The following is an 18223-nucleotide window of genomic DNA, read 5'->3' as shown; positions in this document are numbered from 1 at the left end:
TTAGCTTGAATTACAGTGAACATGTACTTTTTTCAATAATATACAATTATTATTTTGTACTTAGACTGTGCAAGGAGTCAGAAGTCAGAGCTCTGCTAGCATCTCACGGCTTAACTCCGCACAAGCCCTTAACGTCTCTGCCTCAACTTTTCCAGCTGTGTGTGACTATGCTATGCCTCATTTTGGAAAGCACAAGTAGGAAACACTGCTGAGCTGTTTAATAGCACGTTAATAGCATTTGAAAAGCCACTCTATGTTTTTTCATTTAACGTCACAAGAACATATGATTCCCAAAAGTTCTAAAATCCAGGGGGTGGTGTGTCTGTGTATTTTAAATTATAAAATAAAATAAACCCCCACCAAAGAAAACCAAAACCGTGGAGAATAATTTCTTCAGTATGTTTGCATGCAGTGCACTAGATGGCCCTCAGGAGTTAGAAATGGATGGAATGCACTTTTGGAAGGCACATAATTCACAGGACTTCTCATTACAGAATTTAAAATAGAAGTTGCTGGGTTTTGGTTTGGTGGGGTTTTTTTTTGTTGTTTGATTATTTTTGTTTTTTAATAACATGAGGTTCATGCAAGTTTACAGCAGTTCACATGCAAACCACCTCTCAGTACAGTTAGCTTCAAACAGTATTTAGCTCGCAATGAAATTCCTAAATGTGAACCATACTTAAAACTGAAATATGTGCTAGAATACTTTAAGAACATCATCTTTTACTAAGCTATTTTCATTAACCTAAGGAGTTTACCAGAAGGATGGATGTGTCAACTTGAATAGGTAAGAGATTTTATATTTTCATAGTTATATATACACACACACAATGTGCACTTATTCTATCTTTGTTTCTTTGAAAAGATATATAATCACTGTCATTTTATTTGAAAAAGTATAGCTAGTTCCTATTTATGGCTTCACAAGAGTGAAGAGAATTAACAGTCTTTCATCTTTAACTTGTGTTTATGAATCATGTGAACTATAGTCATAATCAACTATGGAAATCTGGCACTGCTAATATATTTTTTATTAGTGAATATGTACATAATTAACTAATAGTTACATATATAGTTATATATAACATGAGGCTTAGTGAAGACAAAAAAATTTGATAATAATCTGGCTTTGAGAAACTTTTCTTTAATGCTGGAACACAGCTAGCTGAGATTGCAAATTGAGCCTGTATTGTATGATTTTGGTGTTTAATTTATACTGTAATGAGAAAGTGAAAAACATTGTGACAAATTTCTATGTGCATACTGTCTCGCCTAGAACTTCTATCTCTTAAAAACAGAGCGCCACAGGTGCCATATATGAGTAATGAAATACTACTGTTTTCTTTTAGCAGTTTGCAAAGGAGATGCTTCAGATATTTTAGACGACAAGTCAGTAAACTTTGCTTACGCAGCTGGCTCCATTCATTCTCTGAAGCCAGTCACTTCCCCTGTGGTTGCTGATAAGAATTTTACAGCTTGAGAAGGTGGAGTGTCAGTATCCTTAGTGCTAAACATTTTCCCAGGCATATCAGTAACCTCTGTCCAACACCCATGCTGGAAGCTGTTTGGAAAAGGAGAAATAGAAATTGGGGAAGGGAAATCATGCATCATCATCATCATCCTGGCTGGGACATACAGAAGACTTTATGCTGCATTCATCATGTGGATTCACTGGAGAAATGACCACCTTTGTTCAGCCAAGTAAAATCAAAAACTTGTTTATTTGCTGCCTGTGCTCCCCACGGGTGCTGAGGGTCTGGACTTGCAGGCGCCCAAAGGCAAGGAGGAATCTGCTAGTGGGCACTGCATGTGTGATCTACCTGGGATTCCTCGTCAGTCAAGTGGGTCACATTTTGCCCCAGCACAAAGGAGGACACCAGAAGATCAGTTCCAGAAGTCTCCAAGATGCAGCCCAAACTCCTTTTCTGGGCATCCCACTGGATGGCACCCTGTCACCACCGAACTTCCAGGAACCCCAGTTTGGTAGCAATGGGACCTTGCTGCCACCCAATGTAGTTTATATCACCCTGAGGTCCAAGCGCAGCAAGCCTGCTAACATCAGAGGCACGGTGAAGCCAAAGCGCAGGAAGAAACATGCAACCCCTTTGTCCTATGGGCAGCATTTTCCAAAAGCTGCTTTTTTGGGCCAGGAAGAGGCCGCTGGCCATCGGCCGGGGAGGGCCACGCATGCTGTGGGCACAACGGGAGCAGCTCTGGGAGCAAGAAAGCGCCAGCTGGATGAATACAGGCATAAAGGAACAGCGATCAGGGAGAGGGGGCACCGCAGACCTGGGGGGATTTCTGGAGCTATAAAAAAGGCACAGCCCCAGCCTGAGGAAAGCAACATCAGGATTTACAGCGAGAGCTCTCCCCCATGGCTGAGCAAAGATGACATCCTGCACATGCGCACGCTGGCGGATTCCCAGATAAAGAAAATCCAAGAAGTACCTTCTCGCAAAGCAGTCCTGGTAGTATTTGCAAGAGGTCCCAGCACCACAGGAACTGCTTGTAATCAGGGACACTGTGGCATCGTCAAAAGACCCCTCGACATGAGCGAGGTATTTGCCTTTCATTTGGATAGGATCTTGGGGCTAAACAGGAGCTTACCTTCTGTAAGCAGGAGATTGGAGTTCTTCCAAGGTAATGCATTCCTACCGTTTTTAGCTTGCAGGTGGGGTGCCAAGGTTTCCTTCCCCCTCCCACATTAACAATGGGGCAACAGCCACCACCTTTAACTCCTGTGAGCCTGACAACTAACCCCATTGTTACAGGGAAATCAAGCTGGTATCTGCGCATAACTTCTGCAGAGCAATTATCCTGTCCAAAGGACGTAGTACCCCAGAGTTTAGCTCAAATACCACTGAGCTGCTGGAGGCGGTAACAGTTTCCCTTCCATGAAAGTCGAATGAGGAGAGGAAAAAAAAAAATAAAAATAGGAGTCATCCATAGATTGCATGATGTTGTACAGATTGCCTGGATTGCCTGAAGTGAAACCAGTAAAAAATTCCAGAATACCCTCTGATTCCATGGGCAGTTCTGTTTTTTAAAAGGTTTTCTCATTGTTTAGAATTGACTTTAATAAAGTATTGTTGTCTCAAACAGGTGGTAGGAAAGGGGAGGTTTTGTATTTAGTCAGATAACCTACTCTGAGAGGTAGGGGACCTTCCTGCTGAAGTTTGTTGCTACTTGCATGGCACTAATACATCTGGAAACTGTAACATTTTTAAAAAGTGCTTCCCTCTCCCCTGGTAATTAAAAAAATCCAAACTACATTTCCATGCATCTTGCTGTACATTTTGAGGTTCACTACACACATCTATATCTTATGCAGACAAATATACACATTAAATATCTCAATATGCCTGTTACAAGATTGGTATAAAGTTTTCAATTAAAAATTCAATTTTTAAACTTAGTGAATTTAAAGGCAGATTTCAGACATGTAATTGAGTTAGAGGTCTACTTCTAGCATTGCTGTCTTGTTAAATGTCTTTAGCCTAACTGCTATTTTTGTACAGTCACAAATCACAATCCAAAAGGATTACGTTGCATTTCAATGAATCATTGCTGTTCATTTCTTGCTGCTGAAATTAGCTTAAACCAAATACTTATATACCAGTCTGAGTTTCTGGAAAAAAAAAAAAAAAAGTGCAAGAATGACTTTCTAAAGTCTGACAGCAGGAAGATGACCCAGTGATCTTCAATTTCTTCCTGCTTTGTAAACCTTCCCTTTGGCAGCCTGTACAACAATGTGAATGAATCTCTAGGAACAACATTTTAGAGGCTTCTGAATATTATTCATACTTGCAGAGCATGGAAGATACATTGTGCCTGGTTTATTTTTAGGATCGAGCTTTATTGCTATAGAGCTGTCATAAGGCATTAAGGTATTTCAGTTAGAGGATCTGTGCACAGTATGGCTGTGGAGATGACAGACTGCAAGCCTCTGAAAACTGCTATTAGGCTAATTGTCCATTGTGTTGCTTAATGCCTGTCACCTTCCAGTATATTTTGGACTGTCTGGGACAGAGTGTCATTCTGCCCTCTTTAGTTTTCTTTTCCTCATAACTGGCTATATTCCTATAGTAAAAAGAGTGTTGCTAGGTGATGAGAAGGAAAAATAACATTGTTTTGGTCTCCCTTCATTTTTTCCAGCTAAAAGAGGAACGGAGCATTTGGAACAGTTATTGTACATTTTCTCTCTCCGTTTCTTTAGCCTGGAAATATGCTGGACCTCAGATGCCCAACATCTAACATCTGCTTGAGCTCACTACTATTTACATGCTTGTGTTTGGCATAATCTGGAAGACATCTATGTTGAGAAAATAAGCAAAAAAATATCCTTAGAAATAATATGAACAATTAGTGAGCTCATTTCTATAACCCATTTGCACTGTAAAGTTTTTTACATGGTAGCTTGCGTGACTTATGGTTATTCATATGGGAAAGCAAGCAGTGCAGGATTAGAGATTGGGCATGTGTATATGAATGTACGCAATTTCTGGGCTGACATCTCCCTCACTCCACAACACATCCCTTTAGCTTGCCTCAGTTGTGATGTGATCTAACAGGACATGTTTGATGTAGCATTAAAATCTTAAAAAATGGACTTTTCAAAACTGTCATTCATTTTGTCCAAAGCATTTTCAAAGAACTACTTAGTAAATCCCTGTATAGGTTCTGTTTCCCCTATTCCCACAAATCCCCCACTGATTTTTTTTTTTGAAGTCTAGCAGAATACTGTATGCAAGTCCTCTGTCTGCTGCCCTTGCCTCCCCTAGTCAGTCAGAAACCTTTCTGAGTGTTAACTGATGTTTTTTATGGCTTATCTTATTTTTCCATCAGATGGAAAAATCAGGCGTGATAACTTTCTCATATTTTTGCAACGAATTGGTGGAACATAAAAAGCCTGAGCAGTACTGGTGGGTAAAGCCGTTTCCAGTTCAGTATTCTAGTCTCAAAGAGCATGATTCTGAGCATATGCAAACAGCCATTTGTTACTCCTATTGCTACCTACAACGTGTAAAAAATGTTAAGAGCTCCAAAATACCTATAAGCAAAGAAGGATAAGCCTGTAAACCAAGAAATAACCATAAAAATATGTCTACTGTGAAGAAAATGGAGGCTGACTGTTTGTGTCAGAGTTTTGGGATGGTCACATTAATATCACAGGATTGAGAATCTTCCTTATTTCATCACCCTATCCTGAGGAACAGAAAAGGCATAAGTGACCTTGCTTGGTGTCACAACCACACCTTAATTTACACAGAAGTAAAATGACTGCACATATTGCCCCTAACTCAGCAGCACCACTTGCACCTTGGGATGATGCCACTGTTTGTCAGGGCTTGAGCTACAACTGCAGTAACTGCCAGGCTGGAGCAGGCTCGCTTCTGTGTTGCAGCTGACAGCTGTAGGGACCTCCTTGCACCATAGGAACAAGGCTGAGCTCTTCATCCACCTCTTGGTACAAAATACGTGGCTATCGCCACACAGTTTTATTGAGCCACTTGCTGAGAGCCTAAATTACTGCATGCTGGCAACCACTGCTCTTCCCCCCTGGTTTTCTGTTGTCATAAGTTTGGCTAAATGTTTTACTCTGGGCTGAGAATAATAGCACAGCTGTAATCAATTCATTGGGGCTTTTTTAAGCTCAAGACTGAACCCACTATTTGCCCAGAACCACTTCTATTTCATAAAACATGCAAGAAACTCTTCCTTTGAGTAACGTCTTTCATGGTTGGTTTAGTGCAAATAGATGAACGACATGATAGATGGTTCCGCTGTTGTACTTGTCCTTTTGCTTCCCCAGCCTCCACGTGATGATAAAGGAGTTTCATAGGTTTTCCTGTGTTACACCCTGCACCGTCAGCCTGCCCTTGCCATCCCACCAAAACTTGTGGAAAAGCAGTCAAAGATATTATGAATTGCTAATGTCAGGGCAAAGAATAAGAAAAATCTAACACTGCCTTATGCATTCAGAATGCTCTAAAATGTTTCAATTTATCTGTCATGTTTTCTGTCAAATAACAAAACAACTTACACCAGCATTGTAGCTCTCAGAGGGGTACCAGAGGGCATATTTCCAGTATTGTGTTGGGTAGAGAAGTTAAAATATGATAAAGAATGCAGCCCATAGTCTAGAGAGCAACTAATGCACATTTCATGCATTCCTTAATATTGACATCCAGCAATAAGCAAAGGATAGAAACATGCAAATAAGGTGCAGAGGGAAAAAAAGTAAATGGCCTAACTTCTCTGCTTTCTGCTTCTGTCCCTTATCTATTCCCCCCAAACTCTATCTTAAACTCTAAAGTAATGCTCTGCATGTCAGTCCCTCTCATCTTTCCACACTAAATTACCCTCTCCTGCTAATACCTGGGCAACTAAACTGTTTATTTCAAACGTGGCAGTAGTGAGCTGTGCTGTTTTACAGTGAATGAGTTTGAAAAAGGGTGTTAATTACTTCGTGAAAGGTTTGGTCTTTAGTAATGCGCTCAGGGGCATGTTTAAAAATATTTTCTTTTGAGAAAGGTGGAAAAAATGCTGTAGGTAGAAGTTAGAGCACAAGATGGAAGAGTAACATTTGCCAGAGCATCTCTGGGGTTCAGCAGCATACAGACCACTTGCACAGTGATGTGGATCCATAAGGTGACGCTGCTGAAGAAGCCATGCAGCAATGCATTACCTAATGCGCATGGAACAGTCTGAGCACTTTGAGGGAGTCTCATCTCAGCATCCCGAGGTTTCACCTTGTTAGTTTATTCAACTTTGAATATCCTGAGCCAGTAGCTCCTAACGGCCTAAGCAATGTCTAGAAATATTTTGACTTTTAAAAGTTTATAGGAATTACTAGGAAGCTAGTTTCCACAAAAATTTTGAAAAACCTTTCCTATACCATTTTGCAGACCATTTTTAGATAGTAAAGTAGCTATATAGATCTAAAATGGCAGATGAAAGCGAAATTAAGTCAACCAGCTTTGGGTGAGATTTAGTGCGATGCTGCTACAGCAGCAGCAAAGCAGTAGCTCTTTGTGTTAATGAATAAAGCTGATTAGGAAAGAAGCACACTCAGAACACACTGGACTTATTCTGAAGTGTGCTGAACCTCCTCAGTTCTGGCCGTATGAGGCTGAAGCTGATTCTTAGCCAGGCCTGACTCCTCACCATTCAGTTAGCTTCAGTCCCCTTCTCTCGAGGTTTGAATCAGAAGAGCTCCACTGATTTCAGCGGGGTCACGCCAATTCATGCAGCTATGAATCGGACCCCTAATCTGCTTTATTTCAACATCATGTTTTTCCAGCAAGTGTCAAAAATTCGAGTCACTGCTCTTCACTGAAGCTGCTGCTTCATATTCCTGTAATTCAATTTCTATTACAGAGTTTAAAGATTTTATTTTGGCTCATCTTTTCTGCTCCCATTTCCTCTGAAATGCAAACATTTCCTGTATTTAGCCTTGGTCTTTTAAAAATGTTTTTGTCGCTTAATGGAAACTGGCAAGCTATTATTCATATTTTTCAAGTATTTATATTACTATTGTTTATCATGTAGGTAGACAGGAGATGTTTGTTTTGTTAGAAGACAGTTTACATATTTGGTTTGTGGAAGAATTTGTGAATAGTTACATTACGTAAGCTGTTATTGGAGAGACAAAAATAATGGGTCAGACTTGGTCCTGAAGAAAGCTGTCTTTTTTTTGTGATAATTCCCAATGTTTATTTCTCAAACAGGTTTGGAAAAGAAGTTTAGCCAACAGTTGACCCAAGTAGGCTAAAGTCATCTACAGTGTAGGTCATGCAGCCAGAGCAAGAGAATGGCTAGGATTTCCCAAATTAATTTCCTAAACACTTATCCAGGCACCTCAGTAGAGAAGCTGATTTTCAGGAGTGCTCAGCACTCTTTTCGGTGGAGGAAAGTGTGGAGCATGGTGCTGATATAGTACTGGTTCCAGTGAAAGGGAAATTGCCATTCCTAGTGGAAGGACACTTTCTCTAAGGAAAGATTGGGCAACTGGGAGGGTGGTTAAAGAGGTGGTGGAGCTGCATGCTGGGTTGGCTTGAGACAGGTGTGCAATAGTTTGGACTTTACATTCATTGGCTTTCCAGATGAAATAAATAAACTTTAAAGCTTTATACAGATTCCAGCACTTGCTATTTAGTAAATAGCAGCTTTGTGGTTAAACTGTTTCTCCTTTCAGTACCCAAGACATATTTTGGTCTTCTGTCTACATCCAAAATTATAAAGGATTTCTTTGTTTTAGTGTAAGTATAATCACAGTAAATCCTGGGTGCTGGACAGTTTAAGGCAGCAGCAAAATTGCATCAACAGTGAAAAGGAGAGTCCCACTTTCCCAAGAAGATAGATTTGCCCGTTACCTGATACTGGGGGAAATTCTTTATCAGTTTTTATACTGGGAAAGCTAATTTTAAATTCTTTGCTGAAGTTTCTTCCCACTAAGAACTCTGGACACTTGAATTCATCAAAGCTAAGGCTCTTGACTTAGTTTCAGGGAAGAGCAGAATATTCTTTACATAGAAGAACTAAAGAATTTGGTCAAAATACCAGCTATACAAGACAGATCTCATATTATGTCTGGGTAAAAAAAAAATCTTGTCAAGGTGTTTATTCACGTTAAACTCACTCTAGTATTCTCATATGTCATTTCAAAGCTGTGAAATCATATATTATAGGTCTAAAATACATAAGATTATATATATCCACTTTGAGTAAAGTATTTGTAGTGTTTCTATGCCCATTATGCAGAAAAAAATAGTTTGACAAATTCTCAGCTCTTGAAAGTCATCAGCCATTCACTGAGAATTACACCACTGATTCACAGTGGCTTTATAGCTCCTTAACCTACCTATAAACTTTTTAGTAGTTTGGTTTAGTACACTATTTTGTACATTAATCTCTTGCTTCAAACAAAGAAAGCCTTCTGTACACTGAAGGTGTTTGTAATGTCTATGCTTCTTCCATTTCTGTGGTGGCTGGTTTTAGATGTCGAGTAAGACCACGTTAACCAAAGGATATCAAGTTCTTAGTGTCTGGTCATTTTTCCTGCCCCATCTGCAAAGGGGCATAATTATTGATACTTAAGCAATGTCTAAAGAATGATGAAGTAAGTCTACAGTATCGCACTACTCTGATGATCTGTCTTTCCTTTCTCAGATGGTCAAGCCTGTCCTGTTATTCTCTGGGATTCCTCACTGATCCCAACAGATAATCGTACCCATTCTTCAGTGAGATTGACCTGGGGGCAGTATCAGCAGCTATTGAAGCAGAAGTGCTGGCAGAATGGTAAAGTTCCTAAAGCCGACTGGGGCTGTACTGACATCCATCATCACGAGTGGTCCAAGATGGCACTCTTCGATTTTCTTCTGCAGGTAAAACATTTACTGAATGCAACAATCTACCTCAAAAGTCATGTGAGCACACATAGGACTCCTAGAAAAGTAATTCTTGTTTATTTCATTTTCTGAAATGAGGAAGAGCTGTAGTTGCACCGTTTGGACTTGTTTCTGGTTGTTTCTTATGATTAAAATATCCAAGATGCAATTTATAATCAGAGAAAGAGAGCAGGAACTTAACTGACTCATTTTGTAAAAAAGGAAGCAAAGGCTTTTGCCTTGTTTTGCTTCATCTTGAGGCAGGCACACTGACTCCTTGGTTCTCCCAACATAGCTCCTGACTATGTTCACAACTGTACATCTTTTTTACTGTGTGGTTCTTCCTGCACCTCCCCAGTGCCCAGAGGTAATTCAGGTGGTTTTGGTCAGCTGAAAGCTGGATCAAGGTAACAACTGTAGTGACTATTTTTCCTTCTTTTTAAAAACCTAGCCAGTGACTTCGTAAGGAGAGTGGAACTGCAACTGATGAACCATATGGCTGCTGTTCTTCAATTAGGTATTGCATATAATCATTGGCTCTGCAAATAACACCAAACTAGGGCTCTGCCCAGCGGTATCTTGTGTGGCTAAAGTTTAGCAATTACGCAGTAGAATACCAATACATTCCATGTATTAATAAGAGTGAACAAAACCACCTGGTTGGAAGCCAATTTTATGGCTTCCTGAGATATGGCACTACTTCCACTTGTCCTTGCCTACCAGGCAAGTTGAGGTGACTGAGCTTCCTGCAGCACTTACTGGTTTATTTAAAACTGCAGCAAGCACTAGTTTTATGCACTGTGTTTGGTTGTTCATATAATTCAGCTTTTAATAGAGTTACATTACTTCAAATATAAAAATCATGACTTGGCTTACACAGAGCCTAACCACATCCTTCTCAGTCTGGTTCAAGGACAAACTGATGTTTCCATTTTTTTGGGGTTACATTTTTGCAGACTTGTTACATTAAAAAGAGCATTCAATTCTTCTCTGAAAATAGATCGTTACTTCACTAATGACTCCATCTTTAATCCCCCTATAAGCAAGTATAAAGGCATGTGTGGATTATTCTGATGCTTAACATAGTAATGCCCCTGCAGGAACAGTAGAGATTGCATCAGAGTTAATGTATTCATGCCATTGTTTTCTTGTTGACCAGTTTAAAAGTTCTCATGAGTTGCGTTGATTTTGAATTTTAAGGTCTTTAAGGCAAATTTCTAATCTTCATAACAGAAGTGCTATTACCCAGAAGGACCAGTCAATTAAAGTAGAATACAACAAGACTGAACTGTATCAGCAGGATTGAACTTTACATGACAAAGAAACAAATTACTCCTACAACAGTAGCTGGTATCAGAGTGATTTATAGCTCCACTTGCCTAGCAGACAAGAACATGCATTCCAGAAAGTGAGTGAAAGTAGGTCTTACCATTCTTAAAGATTAAAATTTTATCTGGGAGCTCTCAGACTTCACTTTAAAGTTTATCAGCAGTAGAACATGAAGGCTATAAGACAAAAAAATGCCAAGAAGGGGTTCTGAGTTTAAGAAAACAACAATCGGTGCTTCATGAGTCATTCAGAAATAAAGAATAATGGTAAAAAGTATTCTCTAGTAAATATACTGCCTTCAAAAGGAGTTTGGTGCCCGTAATAGATGTTCCTAATCTCTAGTTTCAAATGCTATGAAACATGGGAGCAGGCTGAGAAATGCTTATAGCTGACCTCCACTTGCCTTCTGCAAGAACTCAAGTAAAATAAGGACATTAAATTTAAAATGGCTTCTTTAATTTTGGGAATTTGGACCTCTCATGTACATAAATACATGACAAAAAGCAATGCTAAACTATTAATCTTGCAGCATCAATTCCAGAGTGTCCCATCATTCTGTTTTAACACTGGAATTGTGACATTATGAAGAGGCTGTCTGTAAGAACATGATCTCCTCATCTATTTAATGCATGTAATGAAGTTTGGTGTGAATTAATTAGGGCTATACATCAAAGGAGTCTGTCTAGAAGGACTCTGCTTCACTTTTTGCAAAGCCTTACGATGAGTTGAACGAGGGATCCCATGAACTAGAACACCACAAGCAAGAGGGGCTACAGTGCCAGAAGGTGCTGAATGCTGCTAATGAGAGAGGAATGTGTTCTTTTCCTCAGAATTTTCACATTTGAAAATAAACACTGCCACCAAGACTGATGGCAATGGTGCTATAAACTTAAAAAAAAAACCCCAAAACAACCCTCAGATTTCCATTTGATGAACAAAATCAGGAGTTGTTTTTTTTTTAACAGCCAGCATAGGCCTACATCAGAAGAGTCCTAACAGTTCATTTCACTAGAGTGTCACAAAAATAAAACTAAGTTTAGAAGGCTGATGTGAACGTTAATGTTTTTATGCTTAGAGCAGTTTGAAGAGTTAGTCGTATACAACAAAAAAGGACCAAAAAATAATGTTTACTTTTCATAAGTTACTTACTAAGCCCTAGATGCATCAGACCAGACTCCCAGTCTGTAAGCTTCTGCCAGAAGGGTCAGGGCTGCACCCTGGGGAGACGAGCAGAGCCAAGGGCAAGCCCCACAGCACCAGGGCAGGCAGCCCAGCAGGAAGGATGGTGCAAGCCATAGGTCCCATGGAGAGCACAGCAAGCATCAGGCACAGGCAAGACAGTGAGCCAGCTCAAAGGCAAACAAACAGAAACCCCAAGCGGCAATCCAGGAGCAGGAGGGAGCAGGACAAGCAGCAAATTCACCCCCCAAAAGGGCTTAGAGGAAGGCTGAGGTGAGTTTAAATAGGGTTTGGGGCCCAGTGGATGGAGGGGGCATGTGTGTGGGTCCCAGGTGGGGCTGTTTAGGGCAATTAAGGCCTATTTGTGCACTCAGGCTGCTAGCAATGTTATGTATTTACTCTCATCTAGTCAATAGGGGTAGAAGCACTTTCAAGGAGGTTTATCCTTCCTGTATTACGTGGTTATCCTAGAATGGCATCCTTTGCTCCAGGGGTGCTTCGTTCTAGTCATTGTTTGTGCAAAGGAACATAAACAACTAAGTCAGAAGAGATGCTTCATGTTATACACCACTAAAGTTAGACCAGATGCATTCTTTCCAGCTAAGTGCTGTACAATGAATATGCAAGGGTTCACATGGGGAAAAAAATAGCCTAGACCATCATATTGTTAGAGTATATGCCACAATGCAACTCAGAGAGGCTTCTCTGTGATTGTAAATGTGTTTTTTAGCTTCCGATGGTTTGCTGTGCCCCTTACTAATCTTTTCAATTAGTTTGCATAGTATTTGTCTAGCAGGTCATGCAAAAGGAGACCCTCTGTGTGTGTCAGGCTGTGCCATTTCTATTGTTCTCCAGCAGAGAAAATGTAAAAAACCTACAGCCTTCTGCAAAGAATAGAATTGTATTCACCATCTTGTTATTGCAGTTACACAGTGGTATTGTTCCATTATTTTCAAAGAGTTTCTACTGACATAACAAATACAATGGATAAAATATTACACTCTCTAAGAAATCGCTTCTAACAGTACATGAAGTGTGGGGACCAGGTCTTCAATGCCGTTTCATGGCTGACTTTACTGGTACTTGTCCTGAGCTTGCTGTCCTGTCAGCTGTGTTCGTGAGCGCTGTTTTACAGTGGAACGTTGCCCCCAATACTTCGGTATCGTTTTCACTTGGCACTCTGCTGTGCTTTGTTTTAGATATATAATCGACTAGACAGAAACTGCTGTGGATTCAAACCTCTCAAGGAGGATTCCTGCATGCAGCAAGGACTGAAGTCGAAATGTAGTGACCAGGACGCTGTTGACCTGACACACATAGTTCAGAGAAGGCATGACCGAAGGCACTTGACCTTTATAGACAATAAGGGTTTCTTTGACAGAAACGAGGACAATCTTGACTTCAAAATACTACAAGGAATCAATGAGTAAGTTTTAAGTTATTAAATTTGTAAAGGCGTTGATAATTTCTTCCAGATTGAGCATGAGACACTAAATTATGGGAATAGGTATCATCGGTCCAAGACATTTACAGGGTGTGTCTAAAAATGTGTGAGTAATCCCACTACATTTACTAACTGTAAAGATACAATTAACGTGCATATGATTAGGCATGCATGGACATCATTGTTGAGTCTCAGTCTGTATCAATAGAGTTGATTGCTAAACCACAACATAAATATTGTAATTCAGAGCGATGGCAAAGCTGATGAATGTGTTTGTGCTTTTCCAGATTCCCTCAATCTGCAGTTTCAGTGCTGAAAAGCCAGCGTTTACGTGAGAAGCTGCTCCAGTCTTTGTTCCTTGACAAAATATACTGGGAGAGCCAAGGAGGCAGAAAAGGAATTGAAAAGCTTATTGATGTAATAGAAAGGAGGTCCAAAATTCTTCTTACTTATATAAATGCACATGGAGCCAAAGTATTGCCCATGAATGAATGAAGCAGCCTTGTTTCTGTCTGAGAGACAGTCTTTAAAAAAAATTGTATGAGGCAAAACTGACAGTAAAATTGATTTAATTCATAGGGTTATTTAATTTTTATTTTCTGCAAACTTTCAAGTTTATTTTAAAATAAGAAATCTTACATGGTTTAAAAGCAACATTTGAATGTCTGTTGCAGCTTAAGACAGTGCAGTCTCTTCTATGTCACCGGTGAAATGAAACGAAAAATAACCAAATGGTACAATAATGTAGTAATATGTAGGTACCATAACTCCTTCTGTTAAACTGTTTGAAAATTAGCAACAGGATTTTCAGTACCTCAGGCTGGATTACTCTTACTTCCCTCACTCAAGTCAGTAAAAGTTTTATTGCAAATTTAAATAGGAAGAGAGATTTGTAAGCACTTAATACATTGATGAAAACTGTCATTGCCATCTACCTGATGAAACATATCTAGTACAGGAATTTGTCTTTTTGATTATGAGTACTAAAATGCCAGCATTTCCAAAGACTTATTTTGTTTTATTTTATTTTGATCTTTTGAAATCTGCAGACTAAATTCAGCCCTTTTAAATGCAGGGGTGTTTGCACTGGACATGAAGTAAAAACAGTGAGGTGAACATGGCTTTAACATTAATAATTAATTTGACAAATACAGTTTATAACCTGTCCAGTATGGAGTGCAATTCATCATGAGTCACTTGTTACAATGTACTGTTTTCAGTACAGGTTGTTTTGATGTGTGGGTGGATAATCTGATATTTTCTGTCTATTCCTTAATGGGCCATTACTTACTGAATCATCCTTTATTATCACTATTTAAAAAAAAAGAAATTCAGCTTTAGCATTTTATGCATATGCTGCTAAAGAAATGTATGTTTAATTTTTGCAACATTCCTGACAAGAATTTTTTTAGAATATTATCAAAAAGCAGACCTACTAAGGACATGAATGTTGTTAAACTCAGTACAGAAAATGTTTGTGCTGTGTGCGTAGCCCCAGCCGGCAATTCAGGCTCTGGTTTTCCATTCGGATTGACCCCTGCAGGGGCAATACCCCAAGTATTCCCACAGGTAAGGTTGTTGGAGAAGACTAGATAAGTGCTTTGGATTCTTAACCTTCACCTGCTCCAGAAATAAAATACCAGCTGATATAGTTTATCATGATATATACCTTCTACCCATCAGTTTAGAAAGACTCTTACCACCTTTCTAGAGAAGTATCTATTATCTTGCTGCAAGGTAATGACAGAAGTTGAATACTTTCATAGCTACTCTTGTCTTCAGGTATAGTATAGAAATACAGGGTGTATAAGATTTTTACATGTTTTTGAAAGTGCTTGTGTAATGTATTAATGAGAAACTAAAATGTTTCATGTTGATGTTAATGTGGATGGGTGGATTTAACGTTTTAAATAACTACAATTCCACTGCAGCTAAACCAGATTTTCTTTCTTGGTGTCAGAACAGCTGGTAACAATATTCTCATTAGTAGAAGAAATAGATCTCATTATAAGCAGCGTTAAAGATGCTTAGTAAAATTTTAAGAGCTTGGCCATCTAAATAATCTTTTATTTTATTCTGTCATCAAAGGGCAGATAAATTTGTAAAAACTTCCTAAGACTTAGCTATTGCCTTGAGAGGACACGTTTTAGAGTGCCTTGAAATTTTTAATAGCACCAAAGTGGAATTTTATGGGATTTGCATATTATCACTTTCTTAAAATGTTGTGACTTGTTAGCCAAGTAATTTCTATCACAGAAACAAAAATATTACTGTAGTTTGCACTGTGAACAGAACCTAGAGAAGGAAATAATCCTCTGGATCCAATTCACATGGAATTCCTGTTGCAGTGAATTTCACTCTTTGATGACCATTGCGATCAATTTGTCTCATTTCCTAGCTGATCTCACAGCTTTCTTCCTGGTAGATCTGTTCAAATGGATTAGCACACACTGCTGGGATTGAGAGAAAAGCATGACTCTCAGCTGTGCTGAACTTGGTTCTGAGGGCCAAGTGGAGATACAAGAGTGCACCTGATCATGAAGAAAAGTCCCATGAGAACTCTATCTTCTAAATACTCCTCCTCTATCTTTAGCCTGCACATCCTGATGCCGAGTCATTGCCTCACATTGCCCAGATGTATTTTTTCCCACAATTGACTCATTGCCCGAGAAAGAAATCAGAAGTCAGGATTTTTTTATCTTTTTAAGTTATGTCCTTTATTTTTATGGTGATAACTCTATGTGTTCTTTACCATTTCTTCTGGACTTAACTAGTGTTTCCCTGAGCACTATACGTGCTTTTTTTATTTTCCTGGCAGTTCAGTGCCAGCTCTTAAAGCAGCAATGTAATTGCCAGCTAGTAAGTAGTTGCCCTGAAGCTGACCTGGAGCAATGCCTCTCAGGAGTCCTGAGTTTGAGGTTTGAGTAGCCATGACGCTGTGCAGTACTTAAAAATTTGACCAAGCATGAAAAGCTTAACTGTAAAGAATAGACCTCCTGGGGACAAATCCTGCAAATGAATGTCCCTTAGGAAATGAATGGTGTTTTTTACTAGACAGTTTTGGTGTCAGAGGCGTACAGATCAAGTTGTCATTAGAGCTAATCTGCAGGGCAAAACAGTATTTAGGTTTATGTAGAAAGTACAAGGGAAAGAACAGGTGTGTCTCCCTGTGCTGTCCAGTACGGACCAGAGAGGCACATAAAGGCACTGTCTTCTCAGAACTGCTGCAGGGACCAGCAAGTCCAGAGCAGACGGCCAAGGCAGACTGGGCTGTGCCATTGCTGCACACATCACACGTTCCAAGGGCAAAGGAGTACTTCTTTCTCTGAAAGTCTGAATTTGTGCCTAGGGCAAGGCTGAGTGCATCCTGCCGTCACCTTGCCACGGTGCCTGAGCATTGCACTGAGCGCAGCTGGAGGCCTTGCTTTGTGTGCACTGCCAACATGCCACATCGCTTCTGCATACAAACACGGTCCTAAGTCTTCGGGGAAGTCAGGAGAGGGTGTGCGAGACTGGGCAGTGGGGCAGCACTGTAAATTGCTTCTAAGTCTCTAATGGTGATAGCAAACTTCAGAAAATGCCTTTTCTCCATATCCTGTTGCTGTGGAGCTTGGTACTTGAACCCAGTATTGTTAATAATGCAAAGTCTGATTGCGATAGTGCTTATGAGTACACACCAGCCAAATTCCAGATTTTTTACAGAAATGAAAAATTCTGTACTTTTGGAGTGCATTTGCATAAATGCTCCAGTAAAAAAACCAAAAGAAGCACTTTTCAGAGCTTGGTTATTCACTGCTGTTACATTGGAGGTATCTGCTCTCCCTTCAGCAACAGGAGTAAGGTTTGTTGGGAGAGCAGTCGGTGTCCTTTTAAACAAGTGTGACATTGGACTGACATTCCTGCTGTAGCCTAAGTAATATTAACCAAGAGGAAGAAGCCTTACTCTACCTCTGGTGGAGACTGACAGAAAGCCAAGAAACTGCACTGTAGTCATCTTTGCTGGGTTGTCTTCCATTTAGGGGCATATGGGCTCAGGCAGAGGTTGATGTCGCGCATTGCTGGGAAGGGTGTAACCAGCGGCAACAGTCCAAAACCTGTGGGTGGGAAAAGACGATTATGTCATTCTTGAGTCTGCCTGAAAGCCAGACCACATGAAATGGAATTACTAAGAAAGTCAAGAGAGTTTGCTGATTTCATAACATTGGAAGACAGAGCTTAAAATAAGTAGCACAGGCACAGATGCCTTAAAATTCCTCGGAAGCCTGCCAGCAAGTCAATAATCTCAAATGTTTCAGAAGCTGAGGACACAAAAACTTCTGTGGAGCACTGTGAGAGCAGTTTCCTTCTTTTTTTGTGTGTTTATTCTATAATGCACTATATAAAAAAAAAAAGATAAATTCCAGTTTCAAACAAGCCAATACAGATTTAGGGTACATTAAAGGACAACCTTCCAGTAGCAATTCTGGGAACACTTTCATGCATGTGTGGGTATGTGAACACAAACATACATGTATATGTATATATACCTTGACTTGTTTCTGTAAAATGGTCAGTTTGGCTAATAAAGAGTTGTTTATTCAATTTGCTGTTTACATGTAAAATTGTATTTGTGAGCCTAAGTCCAATTTCGGATATACACAAGTTGAAGATTAAACAAAACATTATTATGGATGAAAGCTTTCTTCTCAAAGGATTAACTCTTCCCTTGCTAACACATTGATATAACCTTAAGAGTTTTCTACTTACAATTGTAGAGAAAAACTGCAATATGTTTGTATCTAAGCTAAACTGCCAGAGTGGTATCAACTCAGATATTTTACTGAGTTTTATAATAGGTATTGAATTTCCATTTTCTTTTGGAATTTGTGCAGTTTATTTGTCC

At 39.5% G+C, this 18223-nt stretch overlaps 1 protein-coding gene across 1 annotated transcript; it reads left to right on the top strand.

The window, feature by feature from the left end:
* Window positions 1-598: 598 nt before the first annotated feature.
* On the top strand, window positions 599-17922 carry GASK1B (golgi associated kinase 1B). Its single transcript, XM_005232484.3, has 5 exons — window positions 599-787; window positions 1350-2640; window positions 9172-9386; window positions 13097-13323; window positions 13629-17922. The coding sequence occupies exons 2-5, from the start codon at window positions 1647-1649 to the stop codon at window positions 13834-13836; spliced, it is 1644 nt and encodes a 547-aa protein (XP_005232541.2). The 5' UTR covers window positions 599-787; window positions 1350-1646; the 3' UTR covers window positions 13837-17922.
* Window positions 17923-18223: the final 301 nt, after the last annotated feature.

This window comes from Falco peregrinus, chromosome 2 (assembly GCF_023634155.1).
Source record: "Falco peregrinus isolate bFalPer1 chromosome 2, bFalPer1.pri, whole genome shotgun sequence".
Taxonomy (NCBI): domain Eukaryota; kingdom Metazoa; phylum Chordata; class Aves; order Falconiformes; family Falconidae; genus Falco; species Falco peregrinus.
Note: the sequence above shows the minus strand (reverse complement) of the source record. Positions and strands in the feature narration are given on the sequence as shown.

Coding starts and splice junctions, on each gene's coding strand:
- GASK1B (XM_005232484.3), top strand. CDS start 1,647: ATGCTGCATTCATCATGTGGATTCACTGGAGAAATGACCACCTTTGTT. Junction 2,641..9,171: donor GAGATTGGAGTTCTTCCAAG/GTAATGCATTCC, acceptor TTCCTTTCTCAG/ATGGTCAAGCCTGTCCTGTT. Junction 9,387..13,096: donor TCTTCGATTTTCTTCTGCAG/GTAAAACATTTA, acceptor GCTTTGTTTTAG/ATATATAATCGACTAGACAG.